The sequence below is a fragment of the Diabrotica virgifera genome, chromosome 4, assembly GCF_917563875.1.
Source record: "Diabrotica virgifera virgifera chromosome 4, PGI_DIABVI_V3a".
Taxonomy (NCBI): domain Eukaryota; kingdom Metazoa; phylum Arthropoda; class Insecta; order Coleoptera; family Chrysomelidae; genus Diabrotica; species Diabrotica virgifera.
In genome coordinates, this window is record NC_065446.1 from 70,009,528 (window position 1) to 70,035,898 (window position 26,371).

General features: G+C 32.6%; 1 protein-coding gene across 1 annotated transcript in view; it reads right to left on the minus strand.

Moving 5' to 3' along the window:
* The window catches only part of LOC114324821 (ATP-binding cassette subfamily C member 4), a 258,504-nt gene that overhangs the window by 31,084 nt on the left and 201,049 nt on the right, over positions 1-26,371 (minus strand). The window contains exons 12-13 of the mRNA XM_050648247.1: positions 12,452-12,870; positions 7,751-7,981 (exon numbers count right to left, since the gene is read on the minus strand). Of these exons, the coding sequence (XP_050504204.1) occupies positions 7,751-7,981; positions 12,452-12,870 (650 nt within the window). The remainder of the gene's footprint in view (positions 1-7,750; positions 7,982-12,451; positions 12,871-26,371) is intronic.

The following is a 26,371-nucleotide window of genomic DNA, read 5'->3' on the forward strand; positions in this document are numbered from 1 at the left end:
AGAAAGGGAATTGATAAATTGTGCAGCTGAAAAGGAATCTTTTTTGACTGACATCACAAGAGGAGACGAGTTGCATTTTGTAACGAAATTCATAAACCGCGAAAACAACTTTTCATCTTACGTTACATTTTCCGATGAAAAAGTGTTTCAATCATATAGCAATGGTTGAATAAGAGTTTATAGGCCGATGTTTGAAACCATAGGTTTGATGAACGGTTTACTTATACAGGGTGAGTCACCACTAACGCGACGGAAGATTACAGCGAAATGGTAAAAGATTTGAAAAAAATTTTTAATTAGTGGTTTGTAAGTTGATAAAATCTACATTTTAAAATTATTTTGACATATACAGGGTGTCCCTATAAATGGCGGCGTATCAAAGTTATATTTTTTCTTATGGAACTTTTTTAATTGTCCGCAAAAAATAAGGTATAGTTTCATAAGGCTTCCCTATACCTATGTACAAAGTGTTCTGAGTTATGATGACTTTTCTTAAAATGTAAAGTTTTAAAAGAAGGCTTATTCTCAAGTTATTTAAGAAATTATAAAAAAATACTTTTAGATCTAAATATTTGGATATTGGTTGAATGTATTTCATGATTAATTGTTACACATTTATTTACAGGGTGTTCAAAATTTGCAGTTTTATTATTGGATTATTCAATGTGTCATATAATTCTTATTTTAAATGGAACACCATGTATATTAATAAATAATTATACTAAACAAATCTACCTCTTTCGAAAGATATATGGATGTCCTATACCTAGGTCACTAGGTGTCATAGCTTTTGCGTAATTTACAATTATTAAAATTCTTAATCTGTAAATTGATTTTAAAACAAAAGATGTAGTTAATTAATGGCATTGTATGACATTGTCATTTTATGACAGTACAGTCTGGTAATTATTTTATAATTAACGTATTCCATGATTGATTATTACACATTTATTTACAGGGTGCTCAAAATTTACAGTTTCATTATTGGATTATGTAATGTGTCATATGATGCTTATTTTAAATAAAACACAATAACATGTATGTTAATAAATTATTATACTAAACACAGGTTCCTCGAATGGTATATGGATGTTCCATAACGAGGAGTCATAGTTTTTGCGTAATTTACAATTTTCTTAAACGGTAAATTGATTTTAAAAATAACATTTATGCACTCTCGATTTTTAAACTGTACGAAATAAATGTTTGTTTACTGTATCATAATGAAATGAAAATGATGTCTATTTACTAGACCATTATTATGAAAAGTAGGTAGATTAGTCTGTATACAATACATTTAAAAAAAATCAGGATCTGCTCCAAAGTCTAAAGTCCATAAACGATAAGTTAAATATTTATCATAATCCTGTTCGGTCTAATATTGGTGTAGTTGAGTTTTATACGGATAATAGTGGTTTCTCTTAAGTATTCTAGTCGTTTGACTGATTTACCCGAAATTTTTTCTTTACTAGTATTTGGGTTTTCCGTAACAGAAAGCAGGACATCAAGTTCCTTGACGTGATCACAAATAACTGGTTTATTTTTATTTAACTTTCCGAAATTTCTCAAAAACGTCCTTTTTTGGGTGTCTTCTATCAGGATACCTACTTTTGAACGTAAACTTTAGAAAGTAAGATACAATTTTGCAAACACTCCCCAATGCAACGTACCATGTCTACTCTTTCGTAGATAACGTGGTTATTCATTTTTAGGAACAATTAAATTTGAATATCATACATGGATGTTTATATTTTTGATAATTACCAGACCGTACTGTAATAAAATGACGATGTCATACAATGAGATACATCTTGTGTTTTAAAATCGATTTACAGATTAAGAATTTAAATAATTGTAAATTACGCAAAAACTATTAGACCTAGGTATAGGACATCCATATACCATTCGAAAGAGCTGACTTCGTTTAATATAATTAATAATTAATATACATGGTGTTCTATTTAAAATAAGCATCATATGACACATTGAATAATCCAATAATGAAACTGTAAATGTTGAACACCCTGTAAATAAATGTGTAATATTGAATCATGGAATACATTAAATCAATATCCAACTATTTAGATTTAAAAGTATTTTTTTTATAATTTCTTAAATAACTTGAGAATAAGCCTTCTTTTAAAACTTTACATTTTAAGAAATGTCAACATAAATCAGAACACTCTGTACATAGGTATAGGGAAGCCTTATGAAACTATACCTTATTTTTTGCGGACAATTAAAAAATGTAATACAATACAGGGTGTTCCATAAGAAAAAATATAACTTTGATCGCCTCCATTTATTGGGACACCCTGTATATTTCAAAATATTTTTTGTAAATGTAAGATTTTATCAACTTAAAAACCACTAATTAAAATTTTTTTCAAATTTTTTACCATTTCGCTGTAATCTTCACTCACCCTGTATAATAGTCTCCCGTTTTATACCGCTAACGCGGCTTTTAGATTATAGCAGGGTAGTCTGCTATATCTAGAGCCTACGGTTTACCAGGAAGTTAACAGGGCCAGTGCTACACTTCAACCGCCTATTACCCCTGGTTTTACCTAAGGTTCTCATTTTATTCAGGCTGAGTCGACCTGGGGCCTATAGACATTTTAAAAATGTCTAGAAGTTCTCGCCGGCGCGGGTTTCGAACCCCGGCCTACCTGCGTGGAAGTCGGACATGCTACCGCCTAAGTTATCCGGGTCCTTATCATATAAAAAATAGTGGAGGATTATCGGTCAACGTTTGGGAATGGATAAGTACTGAAGACCGGGATGTTTGTTCCAGAGGCGTGCGGTCCATGGAAGCGGGGGAAGCACCGCTTCCCCATACCTACTTCGATATAAAAAAAATATATCTATTATTAATTAATACCTATTTAATAACAAAAATTTTTCCTTAATCCAAGTAATCTACATATTACCTAGACATACGCATTGAAAAATATTAAAAATTAATCGCGTACGAACGAAATCAATATGCACACAATTCAGCTACATGTTCGGTCCATTCCTGGCAGAAGCGCATCTCAAAATCGCCGCTTGTCATGCAGTTGTCCGGTTTAAACATTGGTCAGGGTTCAATGACCGCAACCCACAAGTCGCGCGAATTTTGGTACCCTGCGGAAGCGATCGTCCTAGCGCATCCTAGCGCCTTCCGACGCAGGGGTGCGTACATTCGCTTAAAGAATATTTCGATTTAAATTTTTTGCAGATATTTTTCCTTTTACTGATCTTTTATTTGACATTTTACAGATGAAGTCAAATGACATTGCATTTTGTATAAGACAAATTGATGACTTTATTAATACAATAATTAAAAAACGAGAGCAGTTTAAAAATATTTGGGATAAAACTGAAAATATGGGGTTTGAACATGAAAGAAAAATAATGAAGATTGATAATGTCGGCAACAGAGAGACCTTTTGATAATATTCTATAACAAATGAATTCTAACTTTCAAAATTTTAACGATTTAAAATTTGTAGAATTATAATATAATCTTAATATTTCTAATTATAATTCATCAAAATTTCCCACAGAGGAATTTATTTCACTACGATTAAATAATGAAAATCTTTTGATTGGAGAAATCTGGGTATTTCTTTATAACTACTGGTTTAAACAAGTCACTGTGTGAAGTGGTCAAGTTGTGTGAATTAGTAGGTACTAACTATCCCAGCCACAACTGCATTAGTAGAACGAAGTTTTTCATTATTAAAATGCATTAAAAGTTTCAAATTAAGAGTTTAAAAGAAATTCAACAAGCGAAATTTAGCCCTATTATCCATTGAAAAAGACTGCATTCAACAATTATCAGAAGTTGATAGGAGAATAGACCTCAAGTATAAATAAGTGTCATATTGTTGAAAGTTGTGTGTTGGGGAAAATGCCTCCGAATATAATTTTTTTTAAATAGAACTCTTCTTTAGGAAACAAAGCCCGGCGCGAGGACTCAAGGCCCGAGCTAGCAATACAGATCAGTGATAGGTCACTAGTCACTAGAAACAGCGGGAATAGAGTGCCCCACGCATTGATCGGGGTAGGATTTAGTGTGTAAGTGCTTGTACCCAGGACGTCTCACATAAGCACTTTGCTGATAGAGAGCCCCTATAGCGCATCAGAGTGTAATCAGCTGGGAAGTGGCTCGACCCTCGACCCTTAATAAAATATTTTTATATCCTTATTGAATCGCTTCCCCTTCCGAAAAAGTCACCGCACGCCACTGGTTCTCACATAGGAGAAAAATTAACAGGATTATATTACAAACATATTCTTGAGAATGTAATGTTACCATCCAGTGATCCAGAGATTCCCCAATACCAACTTCATTTTCCAACATGACAATTTCTCGGTGCATACGAGTAGAATTGTTCGAGAATGTTTGGAAGAACTCAGTATGTTTTTCCGTGGCCTTCTCGGAGTCCACACCTTAAACCCATCGAAAATCCGAGGGAATAATTGACAAAAGAAATTAAAAGAAAGAAACCTTAGCAGTGGGATGAGGTTGTTGAATATAACATGAGGACGTTGGTGTTATCTATGAACAGGAGATTGCAAAGTTGTATTGACAATAATGGGGCTTCCACCAAATATAATTTGTGTTCGTGTTTATCGTTATTTAACATAAAATAGATTTAAAATAAAATTGACATTTTTAACCCAAACTTCTTTATCTTCCATATTAAGAACATAATCCATTTTTTCTATAATTTCCATTTTGTAAAATAGATTTATTTTATTTTGATTTTTTAAATTTTAATTCACCTATTCTTGGTCTGCCACTTTCTATAATTTCCATTTTGTTCTTCTTCTTCTAATGGCGCTACAAGCCTTTATGAGTTTTGGTCTGCTTAACAATGTTCTTCATCTTGTTCTATTTCTTTGGGGCTTCCATCTCTATTACTTTTACAGCTCGATTATCTAGGTGACCAAGCCAGTTTAGTATTTGTGACTTTACATATCTTCCAAATTTATTCTTCCTTTACAAAAACAGAATTTCCATTTTGTTACATTTTGTAAAATAGATTTATTTTATTTTGATTTTTTAAATTTTAATCAACCTATTCTTGGTCCACCACTGATTATTTCATTCATAGGAGATTCTGACCAATAGAAAGCTACAGAAATCTAAATTAAATCGATTATTTTTTGATGATTTTAACTTCCAATCGTATAATAAGATATTTGATCACGTGTTTATATACAGTGCTAGTCAAAAGTCCGTACCCCCCCTCGTATCTTTTGAACGGTTATACTTATAATAGTGAAATTTGGTGGGAGGAAATAAACGGTTGTAGGCGTCTTAACTAGTCATGACAGGTGATGTAATAGTGACAGATTACGTTGCAGCGCCACCATGACACATTATTTTAAATGGGACTTTATGGCAAGTGATACCTCGTTTGAAAGGTATTGAAAATACCTATTCAGTCATACTAATTTTGTTTGAGTTTAAGCTAATTTTGATGAATAATTAAAATAATAATAAAATTGTAGTTTCGCATTTAATTAATAAAAATTCAAACCTCCGCCTATGATTACTTGTCAAAAGGGTTGATGTTGACGTAAAAACTATTAGAGAACTGAAAAACGTGAACTTTTTTGATAAAAAAACCATATGCAGACATTTGAATTTTTATTAATTAAATGTGAAACTACAATTTTATATTTATTTCATTTATTCACCAAAATCAAAATAAATTTATATCCAAAAAAATTAGTATGACTGAATAGGTATTTTGAATATCTTTCAAACGAGGTATTACTTGCCATAAGATCCCATTTAAAATTATCTGTCACAGTGGCGCTGTAAAGTCATCTGTCACTATAACGTCACCTGTCATGACTAGTTAAGAAGCCTAGGTCCGTTTAGTTCCTCCCTACAAATTTCACTATTATAAGTATAACCGTTCAAAAGATACGAGGGGAGGGGGGGGGGGAAAGAATTTTGATTAGCACTGTATATATTTATATATATATAAGAAAATATCCATAATATACGTATTAAAAAATAATCTTAGGAACATCACACGACAGTAAGAATAAATAAGAAAATAATGCTTCATTTTTATTCAAATTTGGTTGTCATTGGACAATAGCCACTCGAGCCCTGCGAGCTCTCGTGTCTGTTGCCAGACAACAAATTTTCGAAAAACTGTCGCATTATTTTCAATTTATTCTCACTCTCTTGTGATATTATACCCGATAATTTTTGATAATTTCCCGTCGTCAAGTATATTACGTCAGATGCCCTTCGTTGCTACGAAAAAATACATTAGTCCTGTCGCCAGGGGGGGTACAACGGCCTCGTTAATTCAGATGGACTTACCCAAATTTTTTTTATGTATTTTGACCCGTAGAACACGAATTTTTTGGGTAACAGTTGATCCGGATGTCGATAAGATTGTTATAGACCAAGAACTTGAGGAATCAAATAACAGCGATTTTTGGCAAAACAAAACAATATTTTGTATTTTTTGGGTCATTTTAAGCAAAAAATATTTCTACAAGTTTTTTAGTAGGATGCACAGTTTTCGAGATAAACGCGGTTGAACTTTCAAAAAATCGAAAAACTGCAATTTTTAAACCCGAATAACTTTTGATTAAAAAATAAAATAGCAATTCTGCTTAGCGCCTTTGAAAGTTCAAGTCAAATTATGTCGGTTTTGATTATTTGCATTGCTAAAAATTTATTGTGTTATTGCTAAACAAAGCTACAAACAACTAGTGCGTGAGTGATGTTTCTATGATTTCTCATTTAAAATCGAACGAGTAGGTAGAATAGGTACTAGTGCAATCAAGACTATTTCTACGTTACATGCGTTAAAACGCATGTAAAAGCACGGGAAACCCTACGTGTTTATAGCTTTGTTAAACAATAAAAAAATAAATTTTTACCAATGCAAATAATCAAAACCGATATAATTTGACTTAAACTTTCAAATGCGGTAAGCAGACTTGCTATTTTATTTTTTAATCAAAAGTTATTCGGGTTCAAAAATTGCAATTTTTCGATTTTTTTAAAGTTCAACCGCGTTTATCTCGAAAACTGTGCATCCTACGAAAAAACTTGTAGAAATATTTTTTACTTAAAATGGCCCAAAAAATACAAAATATTGTTTTGTTTTGCCAAAAATCGCTGTTATTTGATTCCTCAAGTTCTTGGTCTATAACAATCTTATCGACATCCGGATCAACTGTTACCCAAAAAATTCGTGTTCTACGGGTCAAAATACATAAAAAAAACTTGAGTAAGTCCATCTGAATTAACGAGGCCGTTGTACCCCCCCTGGCGACAGGACTACATTCAGTGACATTAATGACAATTAATGTTTTAAAAATTATAAAAGTTTGTTTAATTGTACTAATTTGTACTTACATAAATAAATTACAATTAAATGTTGGTTTTGAACAGTTTTATTCATGAAATAATCGCAACAAATTGCACTCGATCTCTAAAATATATATAGAATTTTTGCCCTCGTGACACTTTGCCATAATTTCACTCGCTTTCGGCTCGTGAAATTAAAACTGTGAAAGTGTCACTCGGGAAAAAGTCAATAATTTTAGAGCTCTTGTGCAATTACTACTGATAATTAATTAACGTCACTTTGACGTAAAATGTGCGTTTAAACGAATGTGCACTTTGCGAAAATATAAAAAAAAACCGGTTACTAGATATGTAATGGTGTAAGCTATTCAATGGACGCAGCTGTATATGTTGAGAAAGTTAAAAACTTACACACTCCTTCCAGTCTTTTTAACGATTGTGCGCTTGTTAAGTAAACTACACGGAAGAAGTAGTAAAGAGGAGCAAGTATTACTGCTGGAATGATCATCCAAGGAGTCACTATGAACACCATAGCTAAGATACCAATCATAACCATAAAAATTTGAATAGCGTCAATTTGACAGCGTGGTAAAAGTTCGTCTACTGCACCCATATCTTTTGAGAACCTGTTTAAAATTCGCCCTAGAAAATTAAGGATTCAATATTTAATTAGTTAAAATATACAAAAAAATATACCATTATTTATAAAATAACAAACGTGTGTGTATACAGTAAGCGTCACGCTACTAGATACATGGGTAGGTACCTAATTGATATGTTTATGGGCTAATCTGGTCAGTTCTCAGATGTGACTTTCATTCCTGTCATATTACTGTCAAGAAACCATTCAAAATCATTGTTTATCCATGCAAAAAATACATTAATTAATTGTTACTCTGCTTTAGAATAACTTTAGTTTATGTGGTGAGACCCGTCTGAAAAACATTTCTAATTCGGTTTCTCTGCGGATTCATATTCAAAAATGTCCCCTTTAAACAAATCTGAAGGGTGCCGGACGGAATTTTTGGGCAGAAATTGTTTAAACACCTTTTATTGCTCAAAAAATATATTTTTAGATCTTTTGGGTCATTCTAAACAAGAAAGGTATCTTGTGATTTTTCTCAAAAATTGACAGTTTTCGAGTTATAGGCGATTTAAAATCTAAAAAATGCGAAAATACGTATTTTCGAAGCTTAAAAACTCATATTTAAATTCGTATTTTTAAGGGTGCCAATAACTTGGATTAAAGTTTAAACATTCCTTTTCAAGATTCCGAACAGTGATCGGGTCTAACTTTAATTTAGACCGTAGTTTTTTAATTGTTAATTATGCGTGTCCATCCGGTTTCTGCCAGGTGCGGCGCGCACTATTTTCAAAAGTCTCATATTTTCCTCCGAAAAATATTTTTTCTAGATTCTTTGGGACATTCTAAATAAAATAAGTTTCTTGACATCTTTCTCAAAAGTTACTAGTTTTAAAGTTATAAGCGATTTAAAATGCAAAAATGTGTTTTTTGTCATTTTTCGGATTTTAAATCGCTTATAACTTTAAAACTATTAACTTTTGAGAAAAATGACAATAAACTTATTTTATTTTGAATGTCCCAAAGAATCTGGAAAAAATATTTTTTGGAGGAAAATAGGAGATTTTTGAAAATAGTGCGCGCCGCACCGGCAAAAAAAACCGGATGGTCACGTATAATTAACAATTAAAAAACTACGGTCTAAATTGAAGTTAGACCCGATCACTCTTTGGGATCTTGAAAAGGAATGTTTAAATTTTAATCCAAGTTATTGGCATCCTTAAATATACTAATTTAAATACGAGTTTTTACGCCTCGAAAATGCGCATTTTCGCATTTTTTAGATTTTAAATCGCCTATAACTCAAAAACTGTCAATTTTTGAGAAAAATCGCAAGATACCTTTCTTGTTTAGAATGACCCAAAAAAGCTAAAAATATATTTTTTGGAACAATAAAAGGTGATCTTATGTATTTGTTTAAAAAAATTGTTTAAACTATTTCTGCCCAAAAATTCCGTCCGGCACCCTTCAGATTTGTTTAAATGGGACATTTTTGAATATGAATCCGCAGAGAAACCGAATTAGAAATGTTTTTCAGACGGGAGCGGTATCACAACATGGACTAATTCAAACACCAAGAATATTACAATATAAAATAAAAATGTATACCATTTTTATTCAGTTGCAATGCGAAGGCAAAACAATCTTATTTTTTCATTTAGAACAGGAAGCGCAGTCCAGTACTATGAATCGACGATTTTCGACTCTTATTGGAGTGATCATCGGAGAGGCGTAGGCCTGCTGCTCTCTGCTCGAAGTGACCAAACCATGAAAGTTTATCCCCATATTGCAACTGACATGTATGGATTAGGTGACTAGCGTCATCTGGCAATTGAAAGGTAGAGTTTAATATTACAATACTTTAACAAAATGACAACTACTATAAACGTCAAATACAGCTGATCTATTATTTGTTAACTTTCTATGTTAATATTCAGTTTCTATACACTTTCTGACGTTCTAAACGTCACTAGACAAGTGAAGCGTCCAGGACTGTAATAGCTCAATGTTCCTATGTATCTAGTAGGGTGGCAGTTACTGTATGTCAATCTTATTTTAATCGAAAGCATATGATGCTACAATACTAAGGTAAAAAGTTTACCTACAGTTTACCACGAGAACCTGCTTATTATAAACGAAAGAATAAATTGGTTTCAATTAAAAAACGGTTTATTTGTTGAAAGATTGTTATAAATTAGCAAGTTCTCGTAGTACACTTTGGGTAAACTTTTTGCTGTAATGTTGTAGCACAATATTCTTTCGATTAAAACAAGATTTAGTTTGTGGGTAAGAAATAATCAATGTGTTTGGAACGTTAACGTTCGTCAAGGCTAGATACCCTGAAACACAATTGTATATCAATTTGTTTATGAATATTTTAAACTGCTTTTTGTAATATAAAATCAAAAATGGAATTAAGAATTTTGAAACTACTTGACTTAAGCTTTCATCTCATATTGTTTGTTTAAATTCGATGTCCAACCTATTAAAAAATGGCCTCGAAAAACGCTAAAATTGACTTTTTTTCAGAAAAGAAGAAGAAAAGAAAGTATTCCACCTGTTGTCAATCTGGTGGTATGGAGACGATATTCATTGTTGTTTTCTGTGCTACTTCGATTGATAACTTACTTTGTTTTTCGGTAGATGGCCCTAGTTCATCCGTGACATTTCTTTCTTTGCAATTCGGAAAGGCCCAAAGTGTGGTACGTGGAAGAATCTGAGAAAGGAGGATATGGGACTACTGATGAGCGGGAAACAACCCCCGAAACTGGTATAGACTCTTCCTGGACTCTCAGATTTGACCATAGTATTATGCAGCTGCTGTATTTTCGTGTTGCAAAGAAATTGAGAATGTTTGTACATTTTTAATTCATTTACTCTTTTGTTTGAGTATTAAGGAATCTTTCTTGTTGGAGCTTTTACCACGCTGAGCAGATGAGTTGTGAATTATTTAAAATTCTCTCATCTTAATTTCCTAGGCATCCTGTATGATTTATAAATTTTGAAAATCTCAGGAGGTGTAACCAAAGAAAGTATTCCACCTGTTGTCAATCTGGTGGTATGGAGACGATATTTATTGTCGTTTTCTGTGCTTCTGTAGATGGCCCTAGTTCATCCGTGACATTTCTTTCTTTGCAATTCGGAAAGGTCCAAAGTGTGGTACGTGGAAGAATCTGAGAGAGGAGGATATGGGACTACTGATGAGGGAGAAACAACCCCCGAAACCGGTATAGACTCTTCCTGCACTCTCAGATTTGACCATAGTATTATGCAGCTACTGCATTTTCGTATTGCAAAGAAATTGAGAATGTTTATACATTTTTAATTATTATTATTAAAAATTATTTAAAAAAAATATGATTTTAAAATTTTTAAGGATTTTTTTTAAATTTGATTAACCCATTCGCTGACTATCGAAGAGGATGGACCTCGGCTAGAGTCGTTCTATTGAACGGAACCTGACTAAAATAACCATATCAGTCGCTGGCCCGTGAACGGCACCTGACTGAAGTAACCATATCACGCGCTGGCGCGTGAAGTGAACGGCAGCGAATGTGTTAAAAATTGTTATAAATAAACGTTTCCATGGAAAATTTTAGGTAAACTTTTAAACATATGTAGCATATTGGTATCATAATCCATCGATTAAAATAAGTTTCAGCTTATTGGTATGAAATCCACATTTTTCGACAAAAGACTATACAGTTGAGTCCGCGAGTCTTTACCCGTGCGTCATTATTTAAAGCATACGAAATAAGTCGGAAATTTACAAAACGCAACGGCAAGTCGATATTATTCCGATCACGTGTTATAGTATAAAAATTGACGTTATCAAATAAATAGAATGTCAAATTTAAGTTGTGCTTTAAAATTTTGGTGCATAATTACAGCTACATTTGAAGTAGCCTAATAAATTATTTTATTATCATTGATTAATAAATAAACAATTTATAAAAAAATTCAATAACATATTTTCTTTTTGTTATTTTATTCACTTTGGCGGAACCCTAAACACAAGCATTCAAATGTGTCAACAATGAGGTTATTTGTACGTTGTCAAAATTTATCGTAAAATAACATAAACTTATTACAAAATTTCTAACTCCAATATAAAATTAGTTGTGAAAACAACTGTTTGTATACTATAAAAAACTTCAAAATGCAAAAATTCGACAGAATAACAGCAAAAAATTCAACAAACTGACAGTCACAAAAGTAAACAAACCAAAACGTCAGAAATTGTACTTAAAATATGTGAAGACATCCCCACACGTCTTTCTTTGTACATATCTCTTTTCAATGCACTGAGTCTAAATCGTTCATAAAAATAACATGTGTTTTTGCTTAATAACAGGTGGCAGCTGGTTTGTCATTAATTTCATGCGTGGAAGAGAATGATGCTAAATAAAAAGTGTTTTATCTCGCCAGGTATTAATGACGCACGGGTAAAGACTCGCGGACTCAACTGTAGTAATGGGTGGTAAGTACACATTGTCAATTTGTAAACAATTGGAGTAGTAGAAATTTACCTGATGGATTTGTATCGAAAAATCTCATCGGTGCTTGAAGAACATTGTTAAACATCTTATTATGCAAAACTTTGGAAGCAGTCATACATATCTGGTAATAAAGGAATGATCTCCACGTAAGAAATACAACAGAAGCTAATATAATTCCAGTGTACACATAAATATAATATTCTGTAGACGGAATGTCATTCAGTTCTTCTAAAGTAGCATTTCTGATGAGGTCTGTTAAATATCGTTTCTGACTTAAACTTAGAAGTGAACTATCTGCAGATGGTGTTGAATCTGTTAATAACGTAGCAGAAGTTGACATCTCATCAGATAATCCAGTAGACATTAGTAATGGTCTTTCTAAGGTTTTATTGGAAGTTGCATTGTGTAGGGAATCACTAAGATGGTATCTTTTTGCCTCGTTATTAGTCCTACAATAAAAACAAAATGTTAAAAGTGACCCAAGTTCATTATATAAAATTGTGGGTCATTAAAAAACAATAAGAGCAACAAATCAATATAAATCATATAGCCCGGGAGATAGTGTCAAATTTGACCGGAGCATTTTAGCATGGCTATTTTCTTTTTATTTAGTTAGGTGTTCCAAAGCTTAGAATAGAATAGAATAGAAATATGCTTTATTGCCATGAAAAATTTTACAATTTTATCGACAAAGCTTATAAATAGTAAAAAAAAAAAACAAAACAGTAACAATCCAATTTACTAAAATTACATAAATCGTCAATAAGTTAAATAAAATAAATAAATAAATCGAAGTTAAAACAGAAATAATCAATTGCAAAAATTTAAATAAATTGCAAATCCTAAGTCTACCTAATAATTAATAAAAAAGGTTTAAAAGTTAAAAAGTTAAGCTGCTGCATATGACACCCAAATATAGATAAAAAAATAATAAAAATACTACTTGTGCAAAGGGTACTGTAATTTTTTAGTTATTGACTAAAATAATCTTCTACTGAATAACATGGTCTTTCAGACAGGTAGGCTTTTGTCAGTTTATGGAATTTGGGAAAAGATGGTGCAGATTTTAGTTTTAGGGGGAGATGGTTGTATATTTTTTTTGCGGAATATAATATCGATTTCTTTACTAACTCCGAGGACGGGGTCGGCAAATAGACGTCAAACGTAGAATTTCTCGTGAAGTAGTGATGATTAGGTCTTGGTGGAAAGACATGTAGATGTTTACGAATTAAGCAAACAGTTTCTAAAATATACAAAGATGGAAGAGTTAAAATTCCGTGATCTTTGAAGTAACTTCTGCAGTGTGTTGTTCTTCTGAGGCCAAACAGATATCTTATAGCTCTTTTTTGTAATTTGAAAATAACATCGAATTGGGCAGCTGTACCAGAACCCCAAAAAGGAAGACCATAACGAATATGTGACTCGAACAAAGAAAAATATGTAATTTTGGAAGATGCTAAATTGAGTTCATTCGAAACAGATCTTATAGCATAGCAGGCTGAAGAGAGTTTCTTCCGTAACAAATCGATATGGAGGGACCATTTAAGGTTGCTGTCTAAAAAAATGACAAGAAATTTTACAGAATCAACGGTACTGATCTGGCTGTTATTAAGAGGTAAGGGTTATATTATGGTAGATGAAGTTTTTGTAATCCTTGTAGGAGAATCAACGTGCATTGTTAGACCATACGATTCAAATATGTTGACCAAGGATATTCGTGTAGCACAAGCAGCAGCATAATCAATGTTAAAGTCCCCGCATAAAATTTTTCTACTTTTATGGGGCAGGTCATCTAACAAATTTAGCAGGTTCTGAAAAAATAGTTCCACGGAAGAAGCAGGTGATCTATAAATGCAAATAATATAAAGATTAAGATTCTTATTGTAAACTAAGGAAAACTCAAAGGAGGCTTCACTTAACAGAAAGTCATATTTTGTTACCAAAGAAAAATCATTACTCGTAGACAAAATTAGTGTCCCCCCATAAGCTGAGCTTGGACGATCATACCTAGCAATTGTGGTGTATTTATCTACAAACAAAGGCTCGTTGACTTCAAGCCAGTGCTCTGTAACCGCAACTACCGGGGAAACCCTAATTCCTCTAGGAACAAAAACAATTCATCAGTTTTGTATCTTATAGAACGAATGTTAATCAGAACCATGCTAAGTTGTTATCACTAGAACAATTTGAGGATTCTAGTCCCTCAGAACACGTCGTGATGTTTAAAAATTTCGTTTTGGAGAGGCAGCGGAATAGTAATTTCGGTGACATTCCCTTGATTTTTGCAGGTGGATAATTCTTTCAGAAGTGAGAAAGGACCTATAAGCATTAAGATCAGCTTCCACCTCATCTGGACCAATTCCATAGGCATTGTTGAAGTCTAGCAGAATTTGTCGTAGATCTTCTGTCTTAGTGGGAAGTCCCTCGGAAGCCAAAAAGAGTTTAACGCTTGTGTTGGTAAATCCATCGTAAAACACTGAAGCTGGTTGGTCATGTATATAAGAAAGATGAAGTTTAATGGCTTTTAAGATATCCGGTTCCCTTAATCTGGCTAGAAGATATCGACTATTAGAGTTATTGGTTAATCGAACTCTTGGTGGGGTCAAAGGATCCAGATTTATCGATGGTTCTAAAGTATCCTTCTTAACGAAATTTATTGGCGAATGGAACGGATTCTTAGATTTACAAACTTCGATGGCTTGCTTGTCTGTACGTATGTTTGTGTTTTCTACTTCATCCTTGTTCTTGCGAGAATTGGTAATTGGATTTTCCAAGGTGACAGGGCTTCTGAGATTCTTCGGATTCTTATGTGACTGAGATGAAAGCGTTGGTTCAGAATAGGAAGATTCTATAGACCATTTAATGTTAACACCATGTGGCCAAATTTCCTTATTAAATAATAAGTTAATAGATGTTTTAGATTTTATACCTATTTTGAACGAAGAGCCAGTTGTTGTGTCGGCATCTTTAAGGAGTGCGTAACATCTAATATATTCCTTAATGCCTAGCCTCTCTTTAATATAGTGCACCACTTGTATAGGGGTGTACGTTGGGGACAAGTTACTAATAACTACAAAGTGACATTTATCTTCTGTACTTTTTAGCTTTTGCTCTGGACTTGGTTCTAAATGTCGGGACTCTTCAGTTTGGGTACTTGCGGTGGTATAAGATATATTTTTCTTCAATATCTCTTTTTTAGTTGGTATAGTAGATATATTTTTAGTAAGACTGCTCATTTGATTTGAAATTTCACCGATATTTGAAGAGAGTCTTTCTAATCCCAACTTAATCTCAGTTGAATTTGTGTCTTGGATTTCAACCTTGATAGTCTCGTCTGAAGAGCCGAAAAAAACTGACGATATATTAAAAATGTCGTGTTCCATCTGTCTTAGCGATTTTAAAACCTTTTCAGGATTCAACACGTTGTTTAGTTTGTGGATCTCGTCAATTTTTTTCATAAGATAGTCCAGTTTACCGTCATTTTTAGTTAATAGATCATAAGTCTCGATGAAAACAGGCAAATTGTCATTTAGTTTTTTAGTAACTTGAATTAAGGCCTCAAAGTTCTCTAAAGGTATCTGATTTTTTGATAAATTTGTAATTTTGTCGTTTAAATATCTTAAACTTGGAGAGTCACATATTGTACAAAAGAATCTAAGATGGGAAAACTTTTGGTCCAATAGGGCTTTAGTAGTGGTTTTATTTAGTCCCGTACATCTCATACAAAAATTTCTTCGGCAATCTCGGTTACATCTTAACTGATTGTATTTATCTGAGTCAGAATATTGGGTAAGACAATGTTCACAAGTATACGTCATTTTCAAGGTTAATTGATTACGATGTGCAAAAATTAACTAGGTCGATGTGATGGTAGTAATAAAAAAATTGAAACACTTACAGCTAGTATTCACAACACATAAATCAAAACAAATAACAAAATGTGTAAACACAAGAAACAAATCAAAACATACAACCGTACACTTCCACTGCTGGAAAACGAATGAATTATTTATTATGAACTTATTAACAAATGATGTATCAGCTGGCCCAAAACCGGGGATTTTAGGCAAGAAAAGGTAAAATGTGAAACTTGATGAAAAAACTCTACAACTTATATGTCAAATATTTTTCTCCGTGACTTACGTGTATAATAGCCAAGAATACCTAGCTACTGGATTTCACCCAGACGACTCGGGTTCAATTTCTGGCCCTGAAAATCTTCTTCCTTTATAAATTGACATTTTGATTTGAAAAATAATTATTTCTTGATAATACCACGTTCTTATTATTTATACAACACAATATAAAAAAGTCTGTATGTCTTTAATAGAATCATAATATGATAATATCATAATATTATTATGATTGACCTCCTTAATAAACAAAGTTGTTGTACATAATCCCCTAAAGCTTCCTTAGTTAGTACGACCAAACTAAGTGAAAAATAAAGGGGGTTGTCCCCCCCCCCCCGACGTTCTTTTTTATTTTTTTGGACCCTAATTTTTCACTTTTCTATCATCAACACCTTATTAATCTAAATATTTCCTTGTTCTCTATAATGTATAAAAATGAATGTTTGTCTGTATGCCCCTTATCGAATCGTAAACTATGCATTTGATCATATGATGACCTCAAGCAAAGTTGTTGTACATGAACCCGGGAAGGTTTCTGAGTTAATACGACCAATCTAAGTAATCATTATTTACACAGACACCACAAAAACAATATTGTTTATTAGAAAAAAAGTATACGCAATATTTTTGAGTATTTTTTTGGCTTTCTGGCAATTTTTAGGTATTTAACTTTTAAAAATTATTTCTTAGTTCTAAAGCGGTACGAAGTTTGCCGGGTCAGCTAGTTAATAACAGGTTTGTTCTAGCAAACAGTCAAACTAGTCAGAAACCGTCAGCAAACAGTTGTTCAGTGAGAGAACATGTACAGTCACCAGTGCTATCCCCTCTACTCGCGCTGGTCGACTATTCGCTGATGGTTTCAAACCGTTTGAAACTGATGCTAGAACAAACATAATAAAAAAATATTCTTGAACTATGTAGTTTGGCAAAGATTAAACAGTATAAATCATTTAGATTGTAAGGAAAAAGCGTCAGCTGAATATATTATGATCAACTGCAAAGTTTATGATTCTATAAAAGACACACAGACTTTTTGATATTGTGTCGTATAAATAATAACGTGATATTATCAAAAAATAATTATTTTTCAAATCAAAATGTCAATTTTAAAAACAAAAAAGATTTTCAAGGCCAGGAATTGAACCCGGATCGTCTGGGTGAAAGCCAGTAGCTAGGTATTCTTGGCTATTATACAGGTAAGTCACGAAGATAAATATTTGACATATAAGTTGTAGCGGTTTACCATCAAGTTTCACATTTTACCTTTTCTTGGCTAAAATCCCCGGTTTTGGGCCAGCTGACACATCATTTGTTAATAAGCTTTGGAACATCTAACTAAATAAAAAGAAAACAGCCATGCTAAAATGCTCCGGTCAAATTTGATACTACCTCCCGGGCTAATATTTATGATGTTTTAAAACTCATTCTCCATCTCTAATTGAATGAGTAAGACGTGTGTATGAATGCTCGTAGTATTTACCAAAATTTTGTGATTATTACGATAACCTAATTAAAAAGTTTCTCGAGCGCTAAAGTGATCATAAAGTGAGAAAGTGTAATTGAACTTGAAGGGAGACAAAGAAACCAGGATAATAATCTGTGAGTACAATTATTTCTTATATTTACTGGAAAAGTACAAAACCTAGAACTGTAAATTAAAAAGAACCGGAACTAATTAGGATTGATAAGGTGTTGAGGCGGGCTCGACATTTTTTCGCAATCCATAGAGTTACAAAATAACGGTTGGACTAAAAATCAACTTCTTCTTCAGGTGCCATCTCCGCTACGGAGGTCGGCAATCATCATAGCTATTTTAATTTTTAAGGCAGTAACTCTAAACAGTTGTTTTGAGCTGCATCCAAACCATTCTAGCAGGTTCTTCAGCTATGAAATTCGTCTTCTTCCGATGCTTCTTCTGCCATCTATCTTTCCTTGCATTATGAGTCGCAGGATGCCATACTTCTCGCCCCGCATCACATGTCCGAGATACTGTACATTTCTTTCTTTAATTGTAAGTTCAACTTCCTTCTCTTTACCTATTTTTCTCAGGACTTCGTTGTTCGTAACTCTATCTACCCAGAAAATCCTCCCTAATTCTTCTATAGGTCCACATTTCAAAGGCGTTAAGTCGTCTCATTGTCTCTACATTTAACGTCCATGATTCCACTCCATAGTATAGTACACTGTATACGTAACATTTTGTTAGGCGTACTTTAATAGCTAATGTCAAACATAGGCGTAACCAGGATGATCCTAAGGGGGGGTTACAAGGTTACAACTACCTGAAAGGGGATGGTTACAACTACTGGAAGGTCTCTGAGGGCTATGGTGTTAAGCGTATAGAGCTCAAAGTACATCCCAATGGGGGGTTATAACCCCCAAAACCCCCCTGGTTACGCCTATGATGTCAAATCTTTGCTACATAGGACCTTTTTCATTTTCATAAAATTAGAACATGCTTTTTCGATTCTGACTTTAATTTCTGCAGTGTAGTCATAATTTTCTGTTATATAAGTGTTCCTAGGTAAGTGTACTTTTTTACCCTTTCGATCTGCTGGCCCTCTACTATCAAGATTTCGTTAGTATTATGGTTGTTTTTACTAATTTTCATAAACTTCGTCTTTTTGATATTGAGAGAGAGCCCGTACTCCCTACTAAACCTTACTATTTTACTCATGAGTCTTTGCAGGTCTTGTAAACTATCGGCTATTATTACTGTATCATCTGCATATCTGATGTTGTTAACTAAGACTCCATTTACTCTTATGCAGACTGTTTTATCTTCCAGAGTTTCTCGCATTACCTCTTCAGAATAAGCGTTAATAATAGCGGTGATAGTATGATGCCTTGCAGGACTCGTCTCTTTATTTCCATTTCTTCAGATGTTTCTTTTTCAATTCTTACTATGGCTCGCTGGTTGTAATAGAGGTGTGTTATTAGTCGTAAATCTCTTTCATCTAGGTCTTTAGTTTTCAGAATTTCCATGAGTCGATCATGTTTCACTTTATCAAACGCTTTATTGTAGTCTATAAAACAGACGTAAAGGGGATGGTTAACATCCAAACATCTCTGTGTCAGCACGTTGAAGGAGAATAATGCCTCTCTGGTACCCAACCATTGCGGAACCCATATTGAGTGTCACTAATATCCAGCTCCAGTTTGGAGTGTATTCTGGCGTGGATAATTTTCAGCAGAATTTTCAAGGTATGTGACATTAAGCTTATGGTTCGGTAGTCACTGCATTCCTTGGCATTCCGTTTCTTTGGCAAACACACAAATGCTGATGTCAACATTTCTCTAGGGATAATTCCCGTAGTATAGATAGCGTTGAACACTTCTACTATTATGTCCAGGTTTTTCTCGTTGACCATCTTTATCAGATCGCTAGGTAATTCATTTGGACCAGCAGATTTATTGGCTTTCATAGAGTCTATTGCCTGACTAACCTCTGATTTGGTTATCTCTGGGCCCACATCTCCGGATTGGCTATCTACGGATGTACTAGCTTCTCTCTGGTCATGAAATAGTTCCTCGATGTATACTCTTTCCATGGTCGTAGTTTTCGTTCTGTCTCCATTATAATACTTCCATTTTTGTCGGGCATTATATTTGAGGTTCTTCTATTTTCTATTCCGGCTAGTTCTTTGCCTTTTTTGTGTAGGTTGAAGTTGTCATATCTGTTTTGCAGTTCTTCTATTTCTTGACATTTTTCAGAGAAGTAGGTTTCTTTAGCCTCCCTAATTTTTCTTCTTATTTGGTTTTGAAGCTGTTTATAGCGGGTCTTATTGATGGTTTTGTTTTTTCTTCTTTCATTCATCAACTCTAGAATTTCCTCCGTCATCCATTCTTCTTTCTTACATTTGGTTGTTGTAAGTACTTTCTTAAAAATCAACAGGAGTGAATAATACACTCAGGTTGTGATACGTAAGCTGTCCAATTTGTTAACACCAATATTGGCGATCATTCTGGTTATAATTATTTTATTAACTGATGCTTTAAATAGATTTGTTGTTGTTGTGGAGAACCATTTCCTCAGGTTGTTTAACCATGATATTCTTATTCTAATTCCAACAATAATCTATAAAAAATCAATGGGAAAATCCCAATAGTTGGCTGTATACCACAGTTTAAAAACTCATACAGAAGTAAAAACTTCCAGATGTATTCTGCTATAAAATCGTTTATTTAAAAACTACCTAAAATGTCATGGATTGCAAAAAGTTTTCGTTCTAATACAGAACATCTTCAGTGCATTCTGCCGAGTAGTTTGAAACTAGCACACTGTATATAGTGGTAACCCCTTAGACCATAAAAACTGATAGACACGCCGTAATGCTATTCTCTCGTCTCGAAGAGTGAAGCCAACATAAAACGATTCACACAGCTGTGCGTGACGTCAGTTTACGGTAGAAAACGTTTGCCGTATTAGAGATTAGAAGTGCTTACAATAGGCGTTGTAAACTTTTTAAAGTGTTCCAATTTAAAAAATTTCAATACACTAATTTTTTAATTATGGTGTTATCTTGCAGAGCATTTAATTGTACGCAACGACAAAAAAAGGGGAAAACACCTAAAATCCAGTTTACAGCAGCATAATAAACAAGCGATTTTTCAAAAAACTTAAGAATTTATAAAGTATCTTAATTCACTCAAATATTCCAACAATGGTGAACCACTGCATCTAAGCCAAAGAAAAACGAGTTTTATTGGTATGATCATTAAGTTAAAGTCACTAATGCGAATTTGGAAAAATTACGTGAAGGAAAATATGGATGGAGGTCTGAAGTATCTATCGTCTTTCTCAGGATCACTTAGAAGTTTTCTTTAGTTCTATTATAGGAGTCATGGAGGTTAGTTACAACAACAACCCAAGGGCAAAACAATTTAAAGATGCATATAAAAGACTCTTAATGCACTCAAGTGTTACAGGATCTACCCAGGCAAATTGTATAGAACAGGCACCTTCCACATTTTTAGCAATGAGCACAACAAATACTGTGAAAATGAAAACTGTTGATCATACTGATCAAAATAATAGGGAAATAGTAACTAGTAACCATGATTATACTGTAAATAATTTAAGTTTTTCAAAAACAGTCATCTTATGTTTGTGATGTTGTTGACTATATCGCTGGGATTGTAGTTAAGAAAACATTAGATTGTGACATAATATTATGTTTGTGTGCAATTGAATGTGATTATTTCATTCATAGGAGATTCTGACCAATAGAAAGCTACATAAATCTGAATTAAATTGATAATTTTTGATAATTGCCCGTCGTTAAGCATATTACGTCAGACGCCCTTCGTTGCTACGAAAAAATACATTCAGTGACATTAATGACAATTAATGTTTTAAAAATTATAGGTAAAAGTGATGACTTTCAATCGTCAAATATTTATAAAAACTTTGTGTTTAATTGTACTAATTTGTACTTACATAAATAAATTACAATAAAATTTTGGTTTTGAACAGTTTTATTCATGAAATAATCGCAACAAATTGCACTCAAACTCTAAAATTGATATAGAATTTTTGCCCTCGTGACACTTTAGACATAATTTCACTCGCTTTCGGCTCGTGAAATTAAAACTGTCAAAGTGTCACTCGGGAAAATTCAATAATTTTAGAGCTTTTGTGCAATTACTACTGATAATTTACAATGTCCCTTCATAAGACACAAAAATTATAGCATATTATCAAAAAAAATTTTAATTCAACCTAAAGACGTCATTCATATTTGCAAAATTGCTGAAAGCGACATTAGAATTATGTAGGTACAAACAAATTGAACGATTCTAAATTAATGACAAAATTGATCTTAAACGTTCATGGTTCTGTGTTTAACGAATACAAAGAACGTAATATGTTTGCTCATGATTTTGAAACAAACCAAATAATGTAATAAAAGTTAGAAGTAAGTTAACAAAAGCTATTTTGTTTTGTGGTCATTAATTAATAGATTTCCTACATATTTTTTCACCTAACCTGAAACTTACACCCAAAAGAAAATTACTCTCCTTTAAATTTATTTTTTATTATTAAACAAGAAGAGATATACCAAGGATATACTTTCAAATAAAACATTTATTTTTACAAAATAAATTACTTTAAGTCAAAAATATTTATTAATTACTTTGCTAAATGATTTTTCTTCAATATTTTTACAAAATATTGAAGTTATACTAAAATTAATCTAAAATTGGGTAATTTTATTAGTACTTTGCTTCAACGATTCGGTACAAGGCGTGTCTATCAGTTTTTATGGTCTAAGGGTAACCCCATAATATATGGTTTACATAATATAATTTAGTTATAATTTAGTAATAATAATCTATAAATACAAAATGGCTTCGGACGACTACACATCACAAGATAATAGGAATAACATCAGAGAAGAAAATGAGGGATTGTTTGGAAAAAATAAGAAAACGGTTAGATCGCCTAACAAAACCCATAATCAAAATACTTAGCTCCAGCAAATGATCAAAATGATGCAGGACTTAATCAAAGAAACAAAAAGTTTAACAACCGAAGTAAAAGAGATAAATCAAGAACAGATGATTTTGGTGAACAAGATATTGTTCATCATTATTCACCACAGTAGAGGTGATACGATTCCTACTTGAAGATTACTTTTTACTGCTCTTATAGTGGGCAACTGATATTAATGGCCAATTTAATACCGTTAGTGACATCTTTCTGATCTGTCTCGTAAGATTTAATAAACAGATACATTAAGATTTAAAAGGAACATAGCCCTCATACACAGGGCCTCCAACCTACATTTAAAATAGCGGACCAGTTAAAAGTTCGACACGACACCATAAATACAACAACGATAAATTATTTGACACGTAGCAAACAACATGCTTCTTTCGCGAAGCCCTCTCCCTTTCGCCCGAGTCGGGCCGAGAGGCCCGAAAGTAGCCGAATCGCGTACTCTGATCGCTTAACAGGGTTGTCACGTCTCTCTAAAGTCTCTGCATTTTCAAAATTAAGAGCGTGTGCATAAAATTTCGGGTTAATGTTTAAATGCATATTTTTTTCGAATCCTGAAAAAACTAATAAATCTTTTTGAAAAATTTTAACGCAGAATAAAAGATTACATTATTACCGAGGGTAAAAAGTCCTTGAAAACTTCTATAATGTTTATTTTAATAATTTACAGGAATGAAGAGAAAAAGAGAAAAGAGACTTTTTGTTTATTCTAAGGAACTTTGGGCCGTCGGTAATAATGTAATCTTTCATTCTGCGTTTAAATTTTTCAAAAATATATATTAGTTTTTTCAGGATTTGAAAAGGACTATTGTAAACCAAAACCATTCATTTTTAAAATAAATAAAAGTGTGCCCTGTTCCATATTTGTCTTTTATCATTTGTTGGTGCCGCTATACTATGCGGTCTACCGTCGCCATTAAGTTATAGCTTGCGGTCTACCTGAGCGGTTAAAAAACCCCTTGATATTTTCTCAGAAAAGTTTGCACACAATAACGAAAGGCAATAAACCGTTTGTAGGCAAAATGTTTATTGTCACGTAGTACCTAATAAATCTTTTCAGTAGTAATTGCACAAGAGCTCTAAAATTATCGAATTTTTCCCGAGTGACACTTTGACAGTTTTAATTTCACGATCCAAAGGGGAGTGAAATTATATCAAAGTGTCACGAAGGCAAAAATTCGATAATAATTTTAGAGATCGAGTGCAATTTGCTGCGATTATTTCATGAGTAAAACTGTTCAAACCAAAATTTTATTGTAATTTATTTATGCAAGTACAAATTAATACAATTAACCAAACACTTGTTATAAATATTTGACGGTTGAAAGTCATCATTTTTATAATTTTTAAAACATTAATTGTCTTTAATGTCATTGAATGTATTTTTTCGTAGCAACGAAGGGCATCTGACGTAATATACTTGACGACGGAATATTATCAAAAATTATCACTTTAATTTTTATTTCTGTAGCTTTCTATTGGTCAGAATCTCCTATGAATGAAATAATCAGGAATATACAATGAACTTATTTCTTTACTTATATGCAAGGATCACTGACTGTTTTTCTCTCTTAAATAAAAACCATTAATTTTTTCTGTCATAATAATTAGGCTGTATCTTTTAGAACTAATCAGGTTACATATATTTTTTTTTTGTAAATAGTTGGGGTGCGTTTTTTTTTTTTGTAAATTATTAGACTCCTTTCATTTTACATTTATTTTCCTCCAAATATTTATTACTTGTGAATAAATCCAAAAAATATTTTTTCTAGATTCTTTGGGACATTCTAAATAAACTAAGTTTCTTGACATTTTTCTCAAAAAATTAACAGTTTTAAAGTTATAAGCGATTTAGAATCCAAAAATGCGTTGCCTTTTGGATTTTAAATCGCTTATAACTTTAAAACCATTATCTTTTGAGAAAAATGTCAAGAAACTTAGTTTATTTAGAATGTCCCAAAGAGTCTAGAAAACATATTTTTCGGAGGAAAATTTGAGATTTTTGAAATAGAGCTCGCCGCACCGGCAAAAAAATGGGATAAACACGTATATTTAACAATTAAAAAACAACTATATAAATTAAGGTTAGACGCGATCACTCTTCAGAATATTTAATATGAATGTTTAATCTTCAATTTAAGTATCTGGCAACCTCAAAAATACTAATTTAAATATGAGTTTTTAAGCCTCGAAAATGCGTATTTTCGTATTTTTCAGATTTTAAATAGCTTATAACTCGAAAACTATCAATTTTTAAGAAGAGTTGCAAGATACCTTTCTTGTTTAAAATGACCCAGAAAACCTAAAAATATATGTTCCAGAGCAAAAAACGTGATCTTTTCTATTTGTTTAAAAAAATTGTTTAAACAATTTATGCCCAAAATTCCGCCCGGTACCCTTCAGATTTGTTTAAAGGGGACATTTTTGAGTAGGAATCCACAAAGAAACCGAATCAGAAATTTTTTCGGACGGGAGCGGTCTCACCACATGGACTAATTTATTATTACGATAATATTACTATTTATAATAGATCACTATTATCTCTGTTACTATAATACAAAATAGATTGGCATTTTTAGTTGAAGAACTCATTTCCAACAAAAAACGATAATTTTGGCAACATTGTACCATTCGACATTATTCGACTTTCAGTGACTATTCTGGTGAAATAGTTCAGAATCCAGTAGCCCGCTTGAGTATTTGATTTTTATGATATAATTTTTTGACAACTTTTTGTTGTCCAACTGCGTGGAGCGGAATTACATGTAAATTGTATGTTCCCTTTAAAGATGAATTTATCTGTATGTATATTTAGGGTGGCCCTTAAAAATGAAATTTAAAAATTTTCACCTCTCACCCCCTAAAATTACTCCATTTATGGAAAAACTTAAAAATATAAATTTTTGTTGAAATCTGAAAATATTTAAAGGTGGCCCCGGGCCCCTGAGACCCCATGTAATTAAAATTAGTCATGTACTACGAATTTCAGCCAATAATGTAACAGATATTAATTATTAATTGCTTATCAGTTACAATTAAGCACAGGAATAAAGAGTATTAAAATTTAATTAATGAAATTAATTTTTAATAATAAGGTTAATGGGTTATGTGTACAATAATTGTTATATAAAAAATGGTATTCTCTCTTAGTTCAAAATTATTTTTTCGTCGCCGTTATCGCAATTTAAACAAAATTCTCCGTATTTCCATCTATTCCATTGTATATTTCAATGTCTCACATTGGAGAGAGAGAGAGTGAACTTTCTCTCCATGGGCGTGGCCGGTGTCCGGTTTCTCAAACTATTGATGAGTTCT